General features: G+C 38.8%; 1 protein-coding gene across 1 annotated transcript in view; it reads right to left on the reverse strand.

The window, feature by feature from the left end:
• OTOA (otoancorin) overlaps window positions 1-18,205 on the reverse strand; it is a 93,714-nt gene that overhangs the window by 22,551 nt on the left and 52,958 nt on the right. The window contains exons 24-25 of the mRNA XM_036741596.1: window positions 13,012-13,154; window positions 61-197 (exon numbers count right to left, since the gene is read on the reverse strand). Of these exons, the coding sequence (XP_036597491.1) occupies window positions 61-197; window positions 13,012-13,154 (280 nt within the window). The remainder of the gene's footprint in view (window positions 1-60; window positions 198-13,011; window positions 13,155-18,205) is intronic.

Below are 18,205 nucleotides of genomic sequence, written 5' to 3' on the forward strand. Positions count from 1 at the left end.
ATAGGGTGGGGGAAGAAATGGCAAGACAATGCTTGGATATGAGAACAGAACACCTATTACCTGCAATGGTGCCCAGCTCCCATATCACTGAACTGCTCCACTCGGTAGGATCCCCGAACACAGCCTCTGCCTTCCTCTTGAATGCTCCCAGGATGGGAGTGCTGCAGAGCAGGGTACCAATTCTAGCAGCGACAGTGCTAGAAAAAGAGAAGAATTATGGAGTTATCTTGGTTCATGCTGTAGGAAAATATTTCAAATGTGGTCTCCTTTTCCAGGATAGATTTGGCCAAACTCCATTCTTTGACTCATCCTGAGACCTGGAAGTAGATCAAGCAGTGGGAAATATCTAGGACTGATGATTTATATTTTTGATTTTGTATTTTCTTTATCAACTGGAAAAAGGCAACATCCCATGGGATATGTGTTCCCTCTGGAACCAATAAGATTTTCACAAATTTCTTGCCAAAAAACAGAAAATAAAACACAACTCCAGACTGAGGATTGTATAGCTAAAATATTAAGAATTTCACTAGGGATAGGAAATGGCCACCTAGTAGGGTGCTAAGACACAAACACAGATTACAAACATAAATACAAAATTTCACTCTAAGTGCATTAAAAATACACAGATGAGATATGAGGAAGGAAAGCTTTTTACTGATTGTGGGAGAGAGAAGAGGGAAATCAGGGAAAGCTTCATAGAAGAAATGGTACTTGTATAATATTCAATTAAAAGGGGGAAGGTAAGGAAAGTATATTTATTTGAGGGATAGAGAGAGATCCAATGTGGACACAGTATAACTTGTTTGGAGGGCAATCATATATGATAAGGCTAGAGAGATAGTCCAAATAGAAACAGAATGAGGAGGGCCTTAAATGCCAGGCCACAGAGTTTGAGTTTCACTCAGTAGGTGATAGGAAACCACTGAAGATTTCTGAACCAAGGAGTGATAAGATCAATTTACTAAAATCATGTCCACAGCCCACAGGTCACAATGTGCCCCCTATTTATTGAAAGAACAATATGGAATCTTAATTTAGAGAATAAATAATGAAATATACTTCCCTCTTCTCAGCAGAGAAGTGGAAGACTATCAATATGGAAAGTATGATACCCTGTCAGGCTCAGTTGTTTTGTGAGTGGTTTTGTTTAACTTTCTTTGTTAAATAGAATGGTTCAGTTACAGTGTGGGGGAGTATTTTAGCAAATGATTGGTATAAAAAACAAAAAATATCAATACAACTTCTAAAAAGCAATGAAAACAAAGGGCGGTTGGTAAGAACTATTATTATAACCACGATTATATTCTTACATTACTATGACAAATCACTCATTTACATGAATGTTGTTCTTCAAAGGATTAGAATAAGTCATGGCTTTCCGAGGTGACTATTATGAAAAGCACAACGCTCATTCGAATTCCTAAGTTGTGGTGTGTTTTTAAAAATCAATTTCATTGTTTTATAATCAAACTTCAATAACCGGAACAAAGAATCCTGATGGGGCCTTCCAGGTAGTGCCTAAAATAGTGGACTTTAAGGATTGAAATTAATCTAAATGAGAAAGTAATAAGTAAGTTTAGTTGTTTGTAGTAAGGCTCAATGTTAAGTTTTTAATAAAACATTTTTTAATTAAAAACATTTTTTAGAAAAGCACATGGCTTAGACACAACGAAGTACTTGGTAGCAGAGGAAAGATATCAAACAGACACTAGAACATGTTTTAGCTTCACATTCCAAGTAACTGGTTGGCCAGGCCATCATCTCACTCATGTGCCTGCTCCTTCCCATCCGGACCAGCACTCTTGTTACCAGATTTTCTCAAGTATAGTGTTCACTCCCTGTGAAAGTTAACCCAGGATCAAGCCCCAGGCCTTGAAGTAGGGGAGAGGGCCCTTCCTGTGGTGGCAGGAGACTAATGCAGAAAGAGAGGTGTCCCAGCAGTCCTCACCTTAGCAGAACAATGAGAGTAACTGAGCCCCAGGGGGGTGGAGCTAACTAACATCAACACCAGGACCCCAGACTTGGCTTTGCACAGCCAGGGGAAGTGGCAGACACCAACACAGACATGAGCTGAGACCACCCCTGCTGTAGAGCAGTCCTGGGGAAGAGGAGACCACCCCTCCCCCACACCTCACCAAACTAGAGGCCATAGCACATAAAGCTAGATCCCAACACAAGAAATTTGGGACAGAGCCCCCTGAGCCTCAGAAACAGAGATCCACCATGAAAAAGAATTGTAAGAAGCTTTCAAAGACAATTGACTCATATTATGGAGACACGGAAGACCAAAATACCAATTCAGAAGAGGACAGCATGGACACTACACCCACATCTGAAACCTCAAAAGGGAAAGTGAACTGGCCTCCAGATCAAAAAGCATTCCTGGAAGAACTCAAGGGGGACTTTAAAAACCAAATTAGGGAGGTAAAAGAAAAAATGGAAAAAATGGAAAAAAATTCATTGAGGAAAACAAATCTTTGAAAGGTAAAATCGGGGAATCGGTTAAGGATAATCAGAATATAAACAGAGAAAATGTCTCATTGAAAAGTAAAATCAACCAAATGGAAAAGGAGATAGAGAAGACAAAGAAAGAAAACAAAACATTAAAAATTAGAACTGGGCAAGTAGAAGCTAATGACTCTATGAGACATCAAGAATCAGTCAAACAAAATCTAAAAAATGAAAAAATAGAAGAAAATGTGAAATATCTGATTGGAAAAACAACCAACCTGGAAAAAAGATCCAGCAGAGACAATCTAAGAATTATTGGTCTACCTGAAAGCTATGATGAAAAAAAGAGCCTGGACAGTATCTTCCATGAAATCCTTAAAGAAAATTGTCCGGAGGTCCTAGAACCAGAGGGTAAAACTGTCATCAAAAGAATCCATCGATCACCCCCGGACAAAGATCCCAAATTGAAAACTCCAAGAAATATTATAGCCAAATTTCAGAACTACCAGGTCAAGGAGAAAATCCTGCAAGCAGCCAAAAAGAAACAATTCAAATATCGTGGAACTACAGTCAGGATCATGCAGGATCTCTCAGAGTCCACATTAAAAGACAGGAGAAATTGGAATATGATATTCCAAAGGGCAAAGGAGCTTGGACTACAACCAAGGATCAACTATCCGGCAAAATTGAGCATAATTTTCCAGGCAAGGACATGGACATTCAATGAAATAAGGGAACTCCAGACCTTCCTGATGAAAAGCCCAGAGCTCAATGGAAAATCTGATCTCCAAATACAAAACTCAAGAGAGACATTGAAGGTAAATGGGGAAAAAAACCTAGTTAATCAATAAGGCTAATTGATTATATCCTTATATAGGATAATTTTATTTTATGTATGTTTGCTATATATGTCAATCTGGAGAATAGTATACTTATGACAATTGAAAGGGATATTCATGGATTGTGGATGTCAGTATAAAATAACCGATATGATGATAAAAAATATAATTATAGGGATATAAAGGGATGGTTCTGGGAGAAGAGGTAAGGAAGCAGTAGAAAAGGGTAAATTACATCACATGAAGAGGCACAAAAACATACTGTAGTAGAGGAAAATAAGGGAGGGAGAAGAGCAGTGTCTGAGCTTTACTGTCATCGAATTTGCCTCAAGAAGGGAATAACATACCCTCACAAGTGTAGAAATCTAACTTGTCCTACAGGCAGTAGGGAGGGAAAAGGGGAAAAAAAGGGAGGGGTGTGATCAGAAGGGAGGGAAAAAGAGGAAGATAAGGGAGGGGAATCAAGAGCGAGGGTAAACTGAAGAAGGCAGAGGTGTGGAAGGGGAAAGGGAGAAATAAAAGCATAAATGGGGGGAAATAAGATGGAGAAAAAGGCACAGATAGTAATCATAACCGTGAATGTGAATGGGATGAATTCTCCCATGAAAAAGAAACGGACAGCAGAATGGATTAAAAACCATAATCCTACGATATAGTGTTTACAAGAAACACATTTGAAACAGGGGAATACACACAGGGTAAAGGTAAAAGGCTGGAGTAGAATATATTGCACCTCAGCTAAAGTAAAAAAAAGCAGGGGTAGCAATCCTAATCTCAGACAAAGCCAAAGCAAAGATAGATCTAATTAAAAGAGATAAGGAAGGACACTACATCCTGCTAAAAGGCACCATAAACAATGAAGCAATATCATTGTTTAACATATATGCACCAAGTGGTGTGGCATGCAGATTCTTGGAGGGGAGGTTAAGGGAGTTACAAGAAGAAATAGACAGCAAAACCATAATAATGGGAGACCTCAACCTCCCCCTCTCTGAACTTGATAAATCTAACCTCAAAATAAACAAGAAAGAAGATGGCGGCTGGAAAGCAGGGACCAGCTTGAGCTCCCTGCCGAGTCCCTCCAAAAACCTATAGAAAATGGCTCTGAACCAATTCTAGAGCGGCGGAACCCACAGAACAGCGGAGGGAAGCAGGGCTCCAGCCCAGGACAGCTTGGATGGTCTCTGGGTGAGGTCTATCCCACACGGAGCTGGGAGCTGGGAACAGAGTGGAGCAGAGCCCAGCCTGAGCGGCATGGATCAACCAGACCAGGAGCCAGGCGGAGCGGGCCCTGGTGCCCTGTGTCGGTGAGCTGCGGCAGTTGCCGGTCTTCTCAACCCACAAACACCAAAGACTGAGGAGAAGGTTAGTGGGAAAAGCTGCGGGAGCGGAAGGAGTTTGCAGTTCGGCTTCCAGCCCCGGGGGCAGCGGAGGTGGGGCAGCTACAGTTGCTGCTGCTTCTGACCCCAGGCCCACCTGGCGGGAGGAATTAAGTGGCAGATCAGAGCAGGAGTGCAACAGCCTGCTGAAGATCTAAGCCCAGTCTGGACTGGGGGTTCTTGGGGAGGGAGTAGTACGGGTGTGACAGAGCTGACACCTCCCCCCCAAACAAGGAATATAGAACTTGTTAGTCTACAAGCAGTCACACCCCACTGAAAAACTCAAGGGTCAAGTTAGTTGGTTGGGAATATGGCCAGGCAGCGAAAACGCACCCAGATTCAGTCTCAGACTTTGGATTCTTTCTTTGGTGACAAAGAAGACCAAAACATACAGCCTAAAGAAGACAACAAAGTCATAGAGCCTACAACAAAAGCCTCCAAGAAAAACATGAACTGGTCTCAGGCCATGGAAGAGCTCAAAAAGGATTTGGAAAAGCAAGTTAGAGAAGTAGAGGAAAAATTGGGAAGAGAAATGAGAAGGATACGAGAAAACCATGAAAAACAAGTCAATGACTTGCTAAAGGAGACCCAAAAAAATACTGAAAAATACACTGAAGAAAACAACACCTTAAAAAATAGATTAACTCAAATGGCAAAAGAGCTCCAAAAAGCCAATGACGAGAAGAATGCCTTGAAAGGCAGAATTAGCCAAATGGAAAAGGAGGTCCAAAAGACCACTGAAGAAAATATGACTTTAAAAATTAGATTGGAGCAAGTGGAAGCTAGTCACTTGATGAGAAATCAAGATATTATAAAACAGAACCAAAGGACTGAAAAAATGGAAGACAATGTAAAATATCTCCTTGGAAAAACCACTGACCTGGAAAATAGATCCAGGAGAGATAATTTAAAAATTATTGGACTACCTGAAAGCAATGATCAAAAAAAGAGCCTAGATACCATCTTTCAAGAAATTATCAAGGAGAACTGCCCTGATATTCTAGAACCACAGGGCAAAATAGAAATTGAAAGAATCCATTGATCGCCTCCTCAAATAGATCCCAAAAAGAAATCTCCTAGGAATATTGTCGCCAAATTCCAGAGCTCCCAGATCAAGGAGAAAATACTGCAAGCAGCCAGAAAGAAACAATTTGAGTATTGTGGAAACCCAATCAGAATAACCCAAGATCTGGCAGCTTCTACATTAAGAGATCGAAGGGCTTGGAATGCGATATTCCGGAGGTCAATGGAGCTAGGATTAAAACCTAGAATCACCTACCCAGCAAAACTGAGTATCATGTTCCAAGGCAAAATATGGATTTTCAATAAAATAGAGGACTTTCAAGCTTTCTCAGTGAAAAGACCAGGACTGAATAGAAAATTTGACTTTCAAACACAAGAATCAAGAGAAGCATGAAAAGGTAATCAAGAAACGGAAATTGCAAGGGACTTACTAAAGTTGAACTGTTTTGTTTACATTCCTACATGGAAAGATGATGTGTATGATACATGAGACGTCAGTATTAGGGTAGCTGAAGGGAATATGCATATATATATATATATATATAAACATATATATGTTTATGTATATATAGGTGAATGTGTTTGTATGTATATATCTATGTGTGTGTGTATATATATATATATATGTATATATATAAAAGAGAGAGAGCAGTCACAGGGTGAGTTGAAGATGAAGAGAAGATATCTAAAAGAAATAAAATCAAATTAAGGGATGAGAGAGCAAGATACTGAGAGAGGGAGATAAGGAGAGATAGAATGGGTTGGATTATCTCACATAGAGGTGGCAAGAGGAAGCAGTTCTGTGGGAGGAGGGGAGAGGGCAGGTGAAGGGGGAATGAGTGAACCTTGCTCTCATCGGATTTGGCCTGAGAAGGGAATACCATGCATACTCAATTGGGTATCTTACCCCACAAGAAAGAAGAGGGAGGAGGATAAAAAAAAATAAAAGGGGGGGGATGATGGAGGGGAGGGCAGATGGGGGTGGAGGTAATCAAAAACAAACACTTTGGAAAGGGGACAGGGTCAAGGGAGAAAATTCAATAAAGCAGGATGGGTTGGGAAGGAGCAAAATATAGTTAGTCTTTCACAACACGAGTATTGTGGAAGGGTTATACATAATGATACACAAGTGGCCTAGGTTGAATTGCTTGACTTCTTAGGGAGGGTGGGTGGGAAGGGAGGAGGGGAGAGAATTTGGAACTCAAAGTTTTAAAATCAGATGTTCAAAAACAACAAAAAAAAGGTTTTTGCATGCAACTAGAAAATAAGATACACAGGCAATGGGGTGTAGAGATTTATCTTGCCCTACAGGAAAGGAAGGGAAAAGGGGATGGGAGGGGAGAGGGGTGATAAAGGGGAGGGCTGACTGGGGAACAGGGCAACCAGAATATATGCCATCTTGGAGTGGGGGGGAGGGTGGAAATGGGGAGAAAATTTGTAATTCAAACTATTGTGGAAACCAATGCTGAAAACTAAATATGTTAAATAAATAAATTTAAAAAATAAAAAAAAATAAACAAGAAAGAAGTTAAGGAGCTGAACAGAATTTTAGAAAAGGCAGATATGATAGACCTCTGGAGAAAACTGAATGGGGATAAAAAGGAATATACTTTTTTCTCAGAGGTACATGGCACATACTCAAAAACTGACCATGTACTAGGGCATAAAAACCTCACAGTCCAGTGCAGAAAGGCAGAAATAGTCAAAGCATCCTTTTCAGATCATGATGCAATAAAAATTATTTGTAATAAAGAACCAGGGAAAAATAAGCTAAAAATTAATTGGAAACTAAATAATCTAATTCTAAAGAATGAGTGGGCCAAAGAACATATCATAGAAACAATTAATAACTTCTTTCAAGAGAATGACAATAGTGAGACAACATACCAAAACTTATGGGATGCAGCAAAAGCAGTTCTTAGGGGAAGTTTTGTATCTGTAAATGCTTACATGAATAAAATAGAGAAAAAGGAGATCAATGAATTGGGCATGCAATTGAAAAAGCTAGAAAAAGAACAAATTGAAAATCCCCAACTAAGTACCAAGTTAGAAATACTGAAAATCAAAGGAGAGATTAATAAAATTGAAATTAAGAAAACTATTGAATTAATAAATAAAACCAAGAACTGGTTTTATGAAAAAACCAATAAAATTGATAAACCTTTGGTCAATTTGATTAAAAAAAAGCAAGAAGAAAATCAAATTACCAGTATCAAAAATGAAAAGGGTGAATTCACCTCCAATGAAGAGGAAATTAAAACAATAATTAGGGGGGCGAAACCAAGATGGCAGCTTGAAAGCAGGGACTAGCGTGAGCTCCCTGCCGAGTCCCTCCAAAAACCTATAAAAAATGGCTCTGAACCAATTCTAGAACTGCAGAACCCACAAAACAGCAGAGGGAAGCAGGGCTCCAGCCCAGGACAGCCTGGATGATCTCTGGGTGAGGTCTATCTTGCATGGAGCTGGGAGCAGAGCGGAGTGGAGCAGAGCAGAGAGAGCGGTGCAGACCAACCAGACCAGGAGCTGGGCGGAGTGTGCCCTAGCGCCCTGAATCAGTGAGCTGCAGCAGTTACCAGACTTCTCAACCCACAAACACCAAAGACAACAGAGAAGGTTAGTGGGAAAAGCTGCTGGAGTGGAAGGAGTTCGTGGTTTGGCTACCGCCCCGGGGGCAGCGGAGGTGGGGCAGCTACAGAACTACAGCTGCAGTTGCTTCTGGCCCCAGGCCCACCTGGTGGGAGGAATTAAGTGGCAGATCAGAGCAGGTGTGCAGAGCCTGCTGAAGATCTAAGTCCAGTCCAGGTTGGGGGTTCTTGGGGAAGGAGGAGTGCTGGTGTGGCAGAACTGGTGCATCCCCCCCCCCAAGCGTGGAACATAGAACTCTTTAGTCTACAAGCAGTCATACCCCACTGAAAAACTCAAGAGTCAAGTTAGTTGGTTGGGATTATGGCCAGGCAGTGAAAACACACCCAGATTCAGTCTCAAACTTTGGATTCTTTCTTTGGTGACAAAGAAGACCAAAACATACAGACAGAAGAAGTTAACAAAGTCAAAGAGCCTACAACAAAAGCCTCCAAGAAAAACATGAACTGGTCTCAGGCCATGGAAGAGCTCAAAAAGGATTTGGAAAAGCAAGTTAGAGAAGTAGAGGAAAAACTGGGAAGAGAAATGAGAAGGATGCGAGAAAACCATGAAAAACAAGTCAATGACTTGCTAAAGGAGATTCAAAAAAAATACTGAAAAATATACTGAAGAAAACAACACCTTAAAAAATAGACTAACGATAATTAGGAATTATTTTGTTCAATTGTATGCCCATAAATTTGACAACCTTAAGGATATGGATGAATATCTATAAAAATATAAATTGTCCAGGTTAACAGGAGAGGAAGTAAAATTCTTAAATAACCCCATCGCAGAAAAAGAAATTTAGCAAGCCATCAATGAATTCCCTAGGAAAAAATCTCTAGGGCCAGATGGTTTTACTTGTGAATTTCATCAAACATTTAAAGAACAATTAATTCCTATACTTTATAGACTATTTGGGAAAATAGGTGAAGAAGGAGTCCTACCAAATTCTTTTTATGACACAAATATGGTACTAATACCCAAACTAGGAAGAGTCAAAACAGACAAAGAAAACTATAGGCCAATTTCCCTAATGAATATTGATGCAAAAATTTTAAATAAAATATTAGCAAAAAGATTGCAGCAACTTATCACAAGAATAATACACTACGACCAAGTAGGATTTATTCCAGGAATGCACGGCTGGTTCAATATTAGGAAAACTATCAGCATAATTGATCACATCAACAACAAAACTAGCAGAAACCATATAATCTTCTCAATAGATGCAGAAGAAGCCTTTGACAAAATACAACACCCATTCCTATTAAAAACACTAGAAAGCATGGGAATAAAAGGAACCTTCCTTAAAATTATAAATAGCATCTACCTAAAACCATCAACAAACATTATTTGTAATGGGGATAAGCTAGATGCATTCCCAATAAGATCAGGGGTGAAACAAGGATGTCCATTATCACCCCTACTATTCAATTTGGTACTAGAAACGTTAGCTGTAGCAATAAGAGAAGAAAAAGAAATTGAAGGAAGTAGAATAGGCAAAGAAGAAACTAAATTATCACTTTTTGCAGATGATATGATGATTTACTTAGAGAATCCTGGAGAATCAAGTAAAAAACTACTTGAAATAATAAACAACTTTAGCAAAGCTGTAGGATATAAAATAAACCCACATAAATCCTTGGCATTCTTATACATTACTAACAAAGCCCAACAGCAAGAGATAGAAAGAGAAATTCCATTCAGAGTTACTGTAGACACTATAAAATATTTGGGAGTCTATCTGCCCAGACAAACCCAGGGCTTATATGAACATAATTATGAAACAGTTTTCACGTGAATAAAGTCAGATCTAAATAAATGGAAAAATATCAGTTGCTCCTGGTTAGGCCAAACTAATATAATAAAAATGACAATTTTACCTAAATTAATTTATTTATTCAGTGGCATACCAAACTACCAAAAAATTATTTTACAGAGCTGGGTAAAATAATAACCAAATTCATCTGTAAGAACAAGAGGTCTAGAATTGCCGCATGGGGCCAGGCCACCAGAGAGTGAAAAGGATGCTGCAGAGAGTGAAAAGAGTACATGGGCCAGGTGGGACAGTACAGCACAGCTCCATTTATTAAGGTGAAGAAAAGGGCTTATATACCTTTTTAGGCAAGCAGATCAACAAGTTCACGTGCGAGACATTTGTTACATTGCATGACTTCCTCATGCTTTGTTCCCCTTTGCATGACTTCCTCGTGCTTTGTTCCCCTTTTTGCCAAAACGATATTGTGTTAACAGCCCACAGGTGGTGTTTAGCACATGTGTGCCATGGGGGTTTTGGAGGAAGCACATGTGTGCTGAGGAGGCTTGGAGAGCCTACATCCTGAGTAGCATGTGTGTGCTGAGGGAGCTTTGGAGAGAGCACATGTGTGCCAAGGGGGCGTTTGGAGAGCCCATGTGCTGAGTTATCAGCCCAAGGGCAAGAACAGGATTCAGGGAAAACCTGACCTGTATCTTATCCCAGAAAGGACTTCCTCAGAGCTGGTGCTCTACATAGAATATCTAGGGTATTAATGAAAGGAAATGCTAGGGAAGGTGGCCTAGCCATACCAGATATTAAACTGTACCATAAAGCAGCAGTCATCAAAACTACCTGGTACTGGCTAAGAAACAGAGCCGTGGATCAGTGGAACAGGATAGGTACACAAGACGCAGTAGCCAACGACTATAGCAATCTACTCTTTGATAAACCCAAAGAATCCAGCTTCTGGGCTAAGAATTCACTATTTCACAAAAACTGCTGAGAAAATTGGAAAATGGTAGGGCAGAAACTGGGCATAGACCAATATCTTACACCATATACCAAAGTAAAGTCAAAATGGGTTCATGATTTAGGAATAAAGGCTGATACTATAAGCAATTTGGGAAAGCAAGGAATAGTTCACCTATCAGATTTATGGAAAAGCAAAGAATTCATGACACAACAAGAGATAGAGAGCACTACAAAATGCAAAATGGATAATTTTAATTATGTTAAATTGAAATGTTTTTGTATAAATGCAACAAAGATTAGGAGGGAAGCAGAACATTGGGAGAAAATCTTTATAACCACTGTCTCTGATAAAGGCCTCATTTCTAAAATATACAGGGAACTGAGCCAAATTTATAGGAATATAAGTCATTCCCCAATTGAGAAATGGTCAAAGGATATGAACAGGCAGTTTTTGGAGGAAGAAATTAAAGATATCTATAGGCACATGAAAAAATGCTCTAAATCACCACTGATTAGAGAAATGCAAATCAAAACAACTCTTTGGTACCACATCTCTCCTGTCAGATTGGCTAAAATGACAAAACAGGAAAATGATAAATGCTGGAGAGGATGTGGGAAAATTGGAACACTGTTACATTGCTGGTGGAGTTGTGATCTGATCCAGCCATTCTGGAGAGCAATTTGGAACTATGCCCAAAGGGCTATAAAAACGTTCATACCCTTTGACCCAGCAATACCACTTCTAGGGTTGTATCTCAAAGAGATCACACAAGTGGGAAGAAGACTCATATGTACAAAAATATTTATAGTGGCTCTTTTTGTACTAGCAAAGAATTGGAAATCAAGGGGATCCCCATCAATTGGGGAATGGCTGAACAAGTTGTGGCATATGAAGATAATGGAATACTATTGTACAATAAGAAATGGGGATGATACAGACTTCATAATAACATGGAAAAACCTACACAATATAATGCTGAATGAGAGGAGCAGAACCAGGAGAACATTACACACAACCACAGATATATGGATTCTGTGAAAACTAACCCTGATAGACTCAGCTCTTCTCAGCAATACAAGGTACAAAGACAACTCCAAAGGACTCATGAAGGAGAGAGCTATCTACATCCAGAGAAAGAACTATGAAGTATGAATGCAGATTGGGGCACACTGCTTGCTCTCCTTTTTTTTTCCCTTTGTTTTTTTTTACTCTTTTGTTTGCTTTTGGTTTTTTTGGTTTTGTTTCTTCTTTCTCCTGATTGATTCCATTGGTCATAATTCTTCTTTACAACTTGACTATTGTGTAAGTAAGTTCAATTTGAAGTTATGTGTAGAAGATATATTGGTTTCCATACCATCTTGGGGAGGGGGGCGGGAAGAAAATCTGGAACTCAAAATTATGTGGAACTGAGCATTGTAAACTAAAAATAAAAAATCTTAATTATAAATAAAAAAAATTTAAAAAAAAAAGAAAGTTAACCCAGTCATTTCTGGAGCTCCATAAGACCCAACCCAGTTGATTAATGACACTGTGTGTGTGCAAACTGATCCACTTAGTTTATTAAATACTGGCTGGGCCTAGATACCAGACTGTGCTTTAGCATGTTAATTCCACTTAGCCATTCATCCAGGCCATCTCACTGTCTGCCTACCACTGGGTTGTATCCTTCTTTCCCTTCTTCTACCTTCCCAGAACAAAATTTCCTTCCCTGTTCACCTTTTTATATGCTGTTTTTTACTATTAGCATGGAAGCTCCTTGGGGGCAGGGACTGTCTCTATTTTAATATCACTTTCCCCAGAGCTTAGCATGGTGCCTGGCACATGTAAATACTTTTAAAAAATGCATTTTCATTCATTCATTCATTCCAATATTGGTGATAGTTTTGATAAACCTCTCTGAAGGCAGAATTTTATACTAAATGACATCTGGAGGACTTGACCTAGATGATAGTATCTTACCTAAATTCTGAGACACTTATCAGTGGAACTTCATTAACGCTGATGGCACACAGGTTTTCACCAAGTCCTACTAAATCAAAGCTCTTTAGTTCCTGTATTTGATGGCCTGAGTCTTCCAGAAAGCCTCGAAGAATTGCACTAGCCTGTAAAAAGACAACCAGAGAAAAGGTAAAATAAACATTCAGGCCTGAGTGTGGATGACAGAAAAACGAACTGGTTCCAGGATCACTGTTCATTGCTTTTAAAGGAGAAAATAAATTCACTACATTTGGAGTCATCATGAAAGCTAACTTAAATATATGGAATTTTGGATAAGGAAGGCACCTCATAGGTTATCTAGTTCAATCCTACTCATTTTACAGATGAGGAAACCAAGGCCCATTAGGTGACTCAACTTATCTAAGATCACAACTAGAGAGGGAGTGCCAGCATCAGCAACTCAGCCTACCACGCTTCCCTCAATACCATGGTGCCTCCCTAACTCAGATAACTTTTTCTAAGAGTAAGTTGACCATTCATTTTAAACTAACCAAAAGCACTGCTTTATTTTTAATACAAATTTATAGTCCCCAACTGAAAAATGATCAAAGGATATGAATAGGCAGCTTTCAGAGGAAGTAATCAAAGCTATAAATAGCCATATGGAAAAATGCTCTAAATCACTAATAGAGAAATGCAAATTAAAACAACTGTGAAGTACCAGAACATTGGCTAAGGTGACAAAAAAGGGAAATGACAAATGCTGGAAGGGCTTTGGCAAAACAAGTATACTACTAATGCATTGTTGGTGGAATTGTGAACCATTCTAGAAAGCAATTGGGAACTATGCCTGAAAAGTTATTAAGCTGTATATAACCTTTGACCCAGCAATACGGCTACTAGGCTTATATCCCCCCAAAAAATTTTTAAAGAAGAAAATGATCTATATGTATAAAAATATCTATAACAGCTTTTTTTGTGGTAGCAAAGAATTGGAAATTAAGGAGATGCCCATCAATTGGGCATCAGCTGAGCAAGTGATATTATGTGAATGTGACAGAATATTAATGTTCTGTAAGAAATGATGAAGGGGATGGTTTCAGAAAAACCTGAGATGACTTGTATGAATTGATAACAAAGCAAAGTGAGCAGAACCAGGGGCACAATTTATATAGTAATAGCAATATTACAGAAACAATCAACTTTAAAAGACCTAGTAACTGATCAACACATAGACCAGTCACAAATCCAAAAGGCTCATGATAAAACATGGTATCCACTTCCAGATAGAGAGCTGATGGACTCAGAGTACAGAATGTAGCATGTTTTCTTCTCTTTCTTCCTTTTTTTTGACACAGCTAATGTGGCAAATTGTTTTACATGATCATATATATTTATAATGGGTTTTGTTGTCTTGCCTTCTCAATTGGTGTAGGAGGGGGAAGGAAGATGGTGAGAATTCAGAGCTGAAAATAAAATACAGTTGAATTTAAAAAATACAAATTTATAGTCATCATGGCCTCTGCGCTCTTGTATTTTTGAATGTTTGCCATTATGCTTTCTTATGTGGACTCAGGTCATGACTGGAGTTAAAATGCAAACCAAGGATTCCTTCTATTTACTACAAATAGGGTACCTGTCACTTGGAACGTTTTATTGAAACTAGGAAAAAATGCAATTAAAATGTCAATTAATTAATTAATTATAAAGTCCTGAATTGACACCCAACCATCCTGTACATGAATTACCTACAGCCCAACTTGCTTTTTACAAAGACTACATAATTTTGGTATCCATGTCCTTGCCTGTCCTGGGAAGGGTTAACAGAAATCCTTCCTCTTCCTGTTCCTAATCTCCTAAGGCAGGAATCACTCCATTATTTTCTTGGTAATAACTCAAGTTCCCAAAATATCAGACATACCTGTAACTAAAAGTGAATACAAACAATACTTTTCAAAGTTAAATTATTTTCTTGCTAGGCAGTATTAAATTGTTCTTGCCACTAATGCCTGTAAGAATGAAGCCCAGCATGAAAGATAAATCAGAATGTATTCCCTTGTGTGACTCCACAGCCTTTTCCTAATGATTCCAAAGCAATTAATGCTAACACCTTGAAAGCAATACTGAGGGCTGAGAAGTGAATAATTATAAGATTTCTCTTGCTCTGTTCACAACTGCACTTTTTGCCATTTCTTTCTTGTAATGGTTCTTTGGCTGAAGTAGCCATTAATATAAATCCAGGAAAGCTGACTATTTCTTCTAACAGCATCCACTTAACTGATGTCACATCGCCACAGAACTTACTAATGCAAGGAACATAATCACCCTGTCATAATCACCCCTTCATTTTACAGACAAAGAAACAGAGGTTAAATAACTTGCTCAAGGTTGAGATGGCAGGTGGTGGCAAAGTTGGCACTAGAATTCAGGTCTCCTAACCATAGCCATAACTGGGGTGGGGGTGGGGATGGGGAAGGGGATGGGAACAACTGGGTCATTGGCTATCCTGAACTTGCACAAAGACAGAAATTAGCAACTGGTTAGCAAGGATGACTAGCTAAGAAAGGAAGCTGCCAGATGTCAGACTCCTCCCCCATTCCACTTTGCTCCCCTTCTGGTTGAAGGTATGTCTTATGCCACTGGTCCTGGGAACAAAAATTCCTAATGTGGGCTCAGTCCCTAATGCTCAGTCCAGTGCTCTAGATCAGAGGTGTCTATGGCCAGCAGGCCTCGTTATGGCCAGCAATACTTCCTAGAACAGCAGAACCAGATTAAAATGTAACTGGGAAATATTTAACAAAATAAATAAAGATATAATAGATCATAGATAATATTAATATGTGGTTTTCTAGGTTAATAAGCAACCAGCAGAGATACTTATGTGTATACGGCTTATTGGCCCCATTTCTATTTGAGTTTGACTACACCACTCTAGATAGCACACCTTGCTGCCTCGAGTATTAAGTAGGGATCATTTCCACCTAGCCTTCCTCATTCTCTCACACAGCCCAACAGTGTGCATCTGGAAGATGACTGGGTAAGTTGAAGATACAGGCTAAGACCACAGAACAGAATGAAGCTGACTAACTACCTCATTAGGAGACTGAGTCACGGGCTTTGGCAGAGCTTAAATAATCACCACAGACCAACCAATCTAACCAGCAATTAAATACATATTACTATCAAAAGTAATCAAAGCCTACTGCCTTCCAAATTCATTAAAGGTTTCCTAAAACTAGCAAGGAATAGAGGAGAGGGATTGGGAGACTCAAATTTTAGTCCTGATTCTGCTACTGCCTTGCATAAATCGTTTTATTTCTCAGAGCCTCAGTTTTCTCATCTATAACAAAAGATTAGGTTACGTCTAAAGTCCTTTTTTTAACAATAGCCTATGAGTCTCTATCACATCAGTTTCCCCTGAACAGGTGTTGGTGTACTATGAAATCCCTTTAGTCTCGCTCTCCATCTTCAACTGACACAATTTATAGACACTTTTGCATGAGGGATTATAACATCTCAATTACTCTGCTCACTCTGGTTTCAGTGGCATAATAGGCAAAGTACTGGACTGAGTTTGAATTTTGCCTACTCCTCTGCAAAACATATAATAATAGCACCTCTGTTACAGGGTTGTTGTGAAAGTCAGATGAGATAATGTATGCGAAACCTTAAAGAGTTTACCTTTAGTTTCCTATCCTTATTGTTCTTGTTTGTTCAGTTGTTGACTCTTGTCTGACTCTTCATGACCCCATTCGGGGTTTTCTTGGCAAAGATTCTGGAGTGGTTTCCCGTTTCCTTCTCCAGCTCATTTTACAGATGAGGAAACTGAGGCAAACAGGGGTAAGTGACTTGCCCAAGGGGACAAAGCTCAGGTCCTTCTGCCTACAGGGTCAGTGCTCTATCCACTATGCCACCTAGCTGCCTCCAATTCAATTCATTTAAACAAACATTTGATGTGCAACTACTTTGTACAAACCTTCTGGGATGCAAAGAAGAAAACAACATAGCACCTGCTCTCAAGGTATTTACAATTAAATAGGGCAGATATAACACATAATGATAAATGTGATACAACGTAGAATGTGATGGGGCAAGTGTACAAGAGATAAAGAGATAAACCTAATTAGACAAAATTGAAAAGCTTCGTCTGAACAAAATCAACGACACTAAGATAAAGGAAACTGGCGATTGGGGAAAAATCTCCATATGAAATACATAGGATAAGGTCTAATATTCACAATGTATAGGCAATAAACACAAGACCAAGAGCTGTTCCCTAATGGAAAAACAGTCAAAGGATATAAATGATTTTCAAAAGAGGTACAAACTGTTAACAATCTTAAAAAAGATTACTCCCAGTCAACAATAAGGGAAATGCAAATCAAAACAGATTTGAAGGCTTACTTTATACCCAGTAAAATGGCAAAGATGAAAGATGAAAATAATCAATGCTGGAGGAACTATGGGAACATAGGCACATTAATGCACTGTCAGTAGAGCCAAGAATTAGTCTATTTTGTAAAATAATTTGGAAATATGCTTTTTAAAAAAATTAAAAATTTGTGCCTAACATACACATACCTTTTAACTCAGAGATCCCTGTCCTAAGCATTTATCCCAAAGAGTTCAAAGACAGAAAGATCCCATATATCTAAAAATATTAATTGTGGTACTTTTTGTGGCAGCAAACAACTGGAAAACAGGGTTCATGAATTGCAGAATGGCTAAACAAATTGTGATCTATGACTGTATCAGATTGTAAGAAATTGTACCATAAGAAACAAAGACCATGAATAATTCAGAGAAACATGGTAAAGCATATAAATTGAGGTAGAGTGAAGTAAGCAGAACCAAGAAATTTATATACATATATGCATGTATATGTATATATGCATATATATTCATACATATATACATACACACATGTGCATATACATAAATCCACATCTGTCTTATGTATGTGTATATATATGTGTATACACATATATACAATACACAATATATACACATATATATAGAGAGAGAGACAGAGACAGAGAGGAACAATAATAATATAAATCCTAAGAATAAAAAGAAGCTACACACTGGGTAATTAAAATCCATTGATCTAAGTTGGGAAAATTTACCTCCTTTTCATTGCAGAGGTAGAAGACAACAGGTGTATATTATTGCACGTGTCCATGTGTTAGCTGGTTTTCCTGAACTTTTGTTTTCT

The sequence above is a fragment of the Trichosurus vulpecula genome, chromosome 1 (genome assembly GCF_011100635.1).
Source record: "Trichosurus vulpecula isolate mTriVul1 chromosome 1, mTriVul1.pri, whole genome shotgun sequence".
NCBI lineage: Eukaryota > Metazoa > Chordata > Mammalia > Diprotodontia > Phalangeridae > Trichosurus > Trichosurus vulpecula.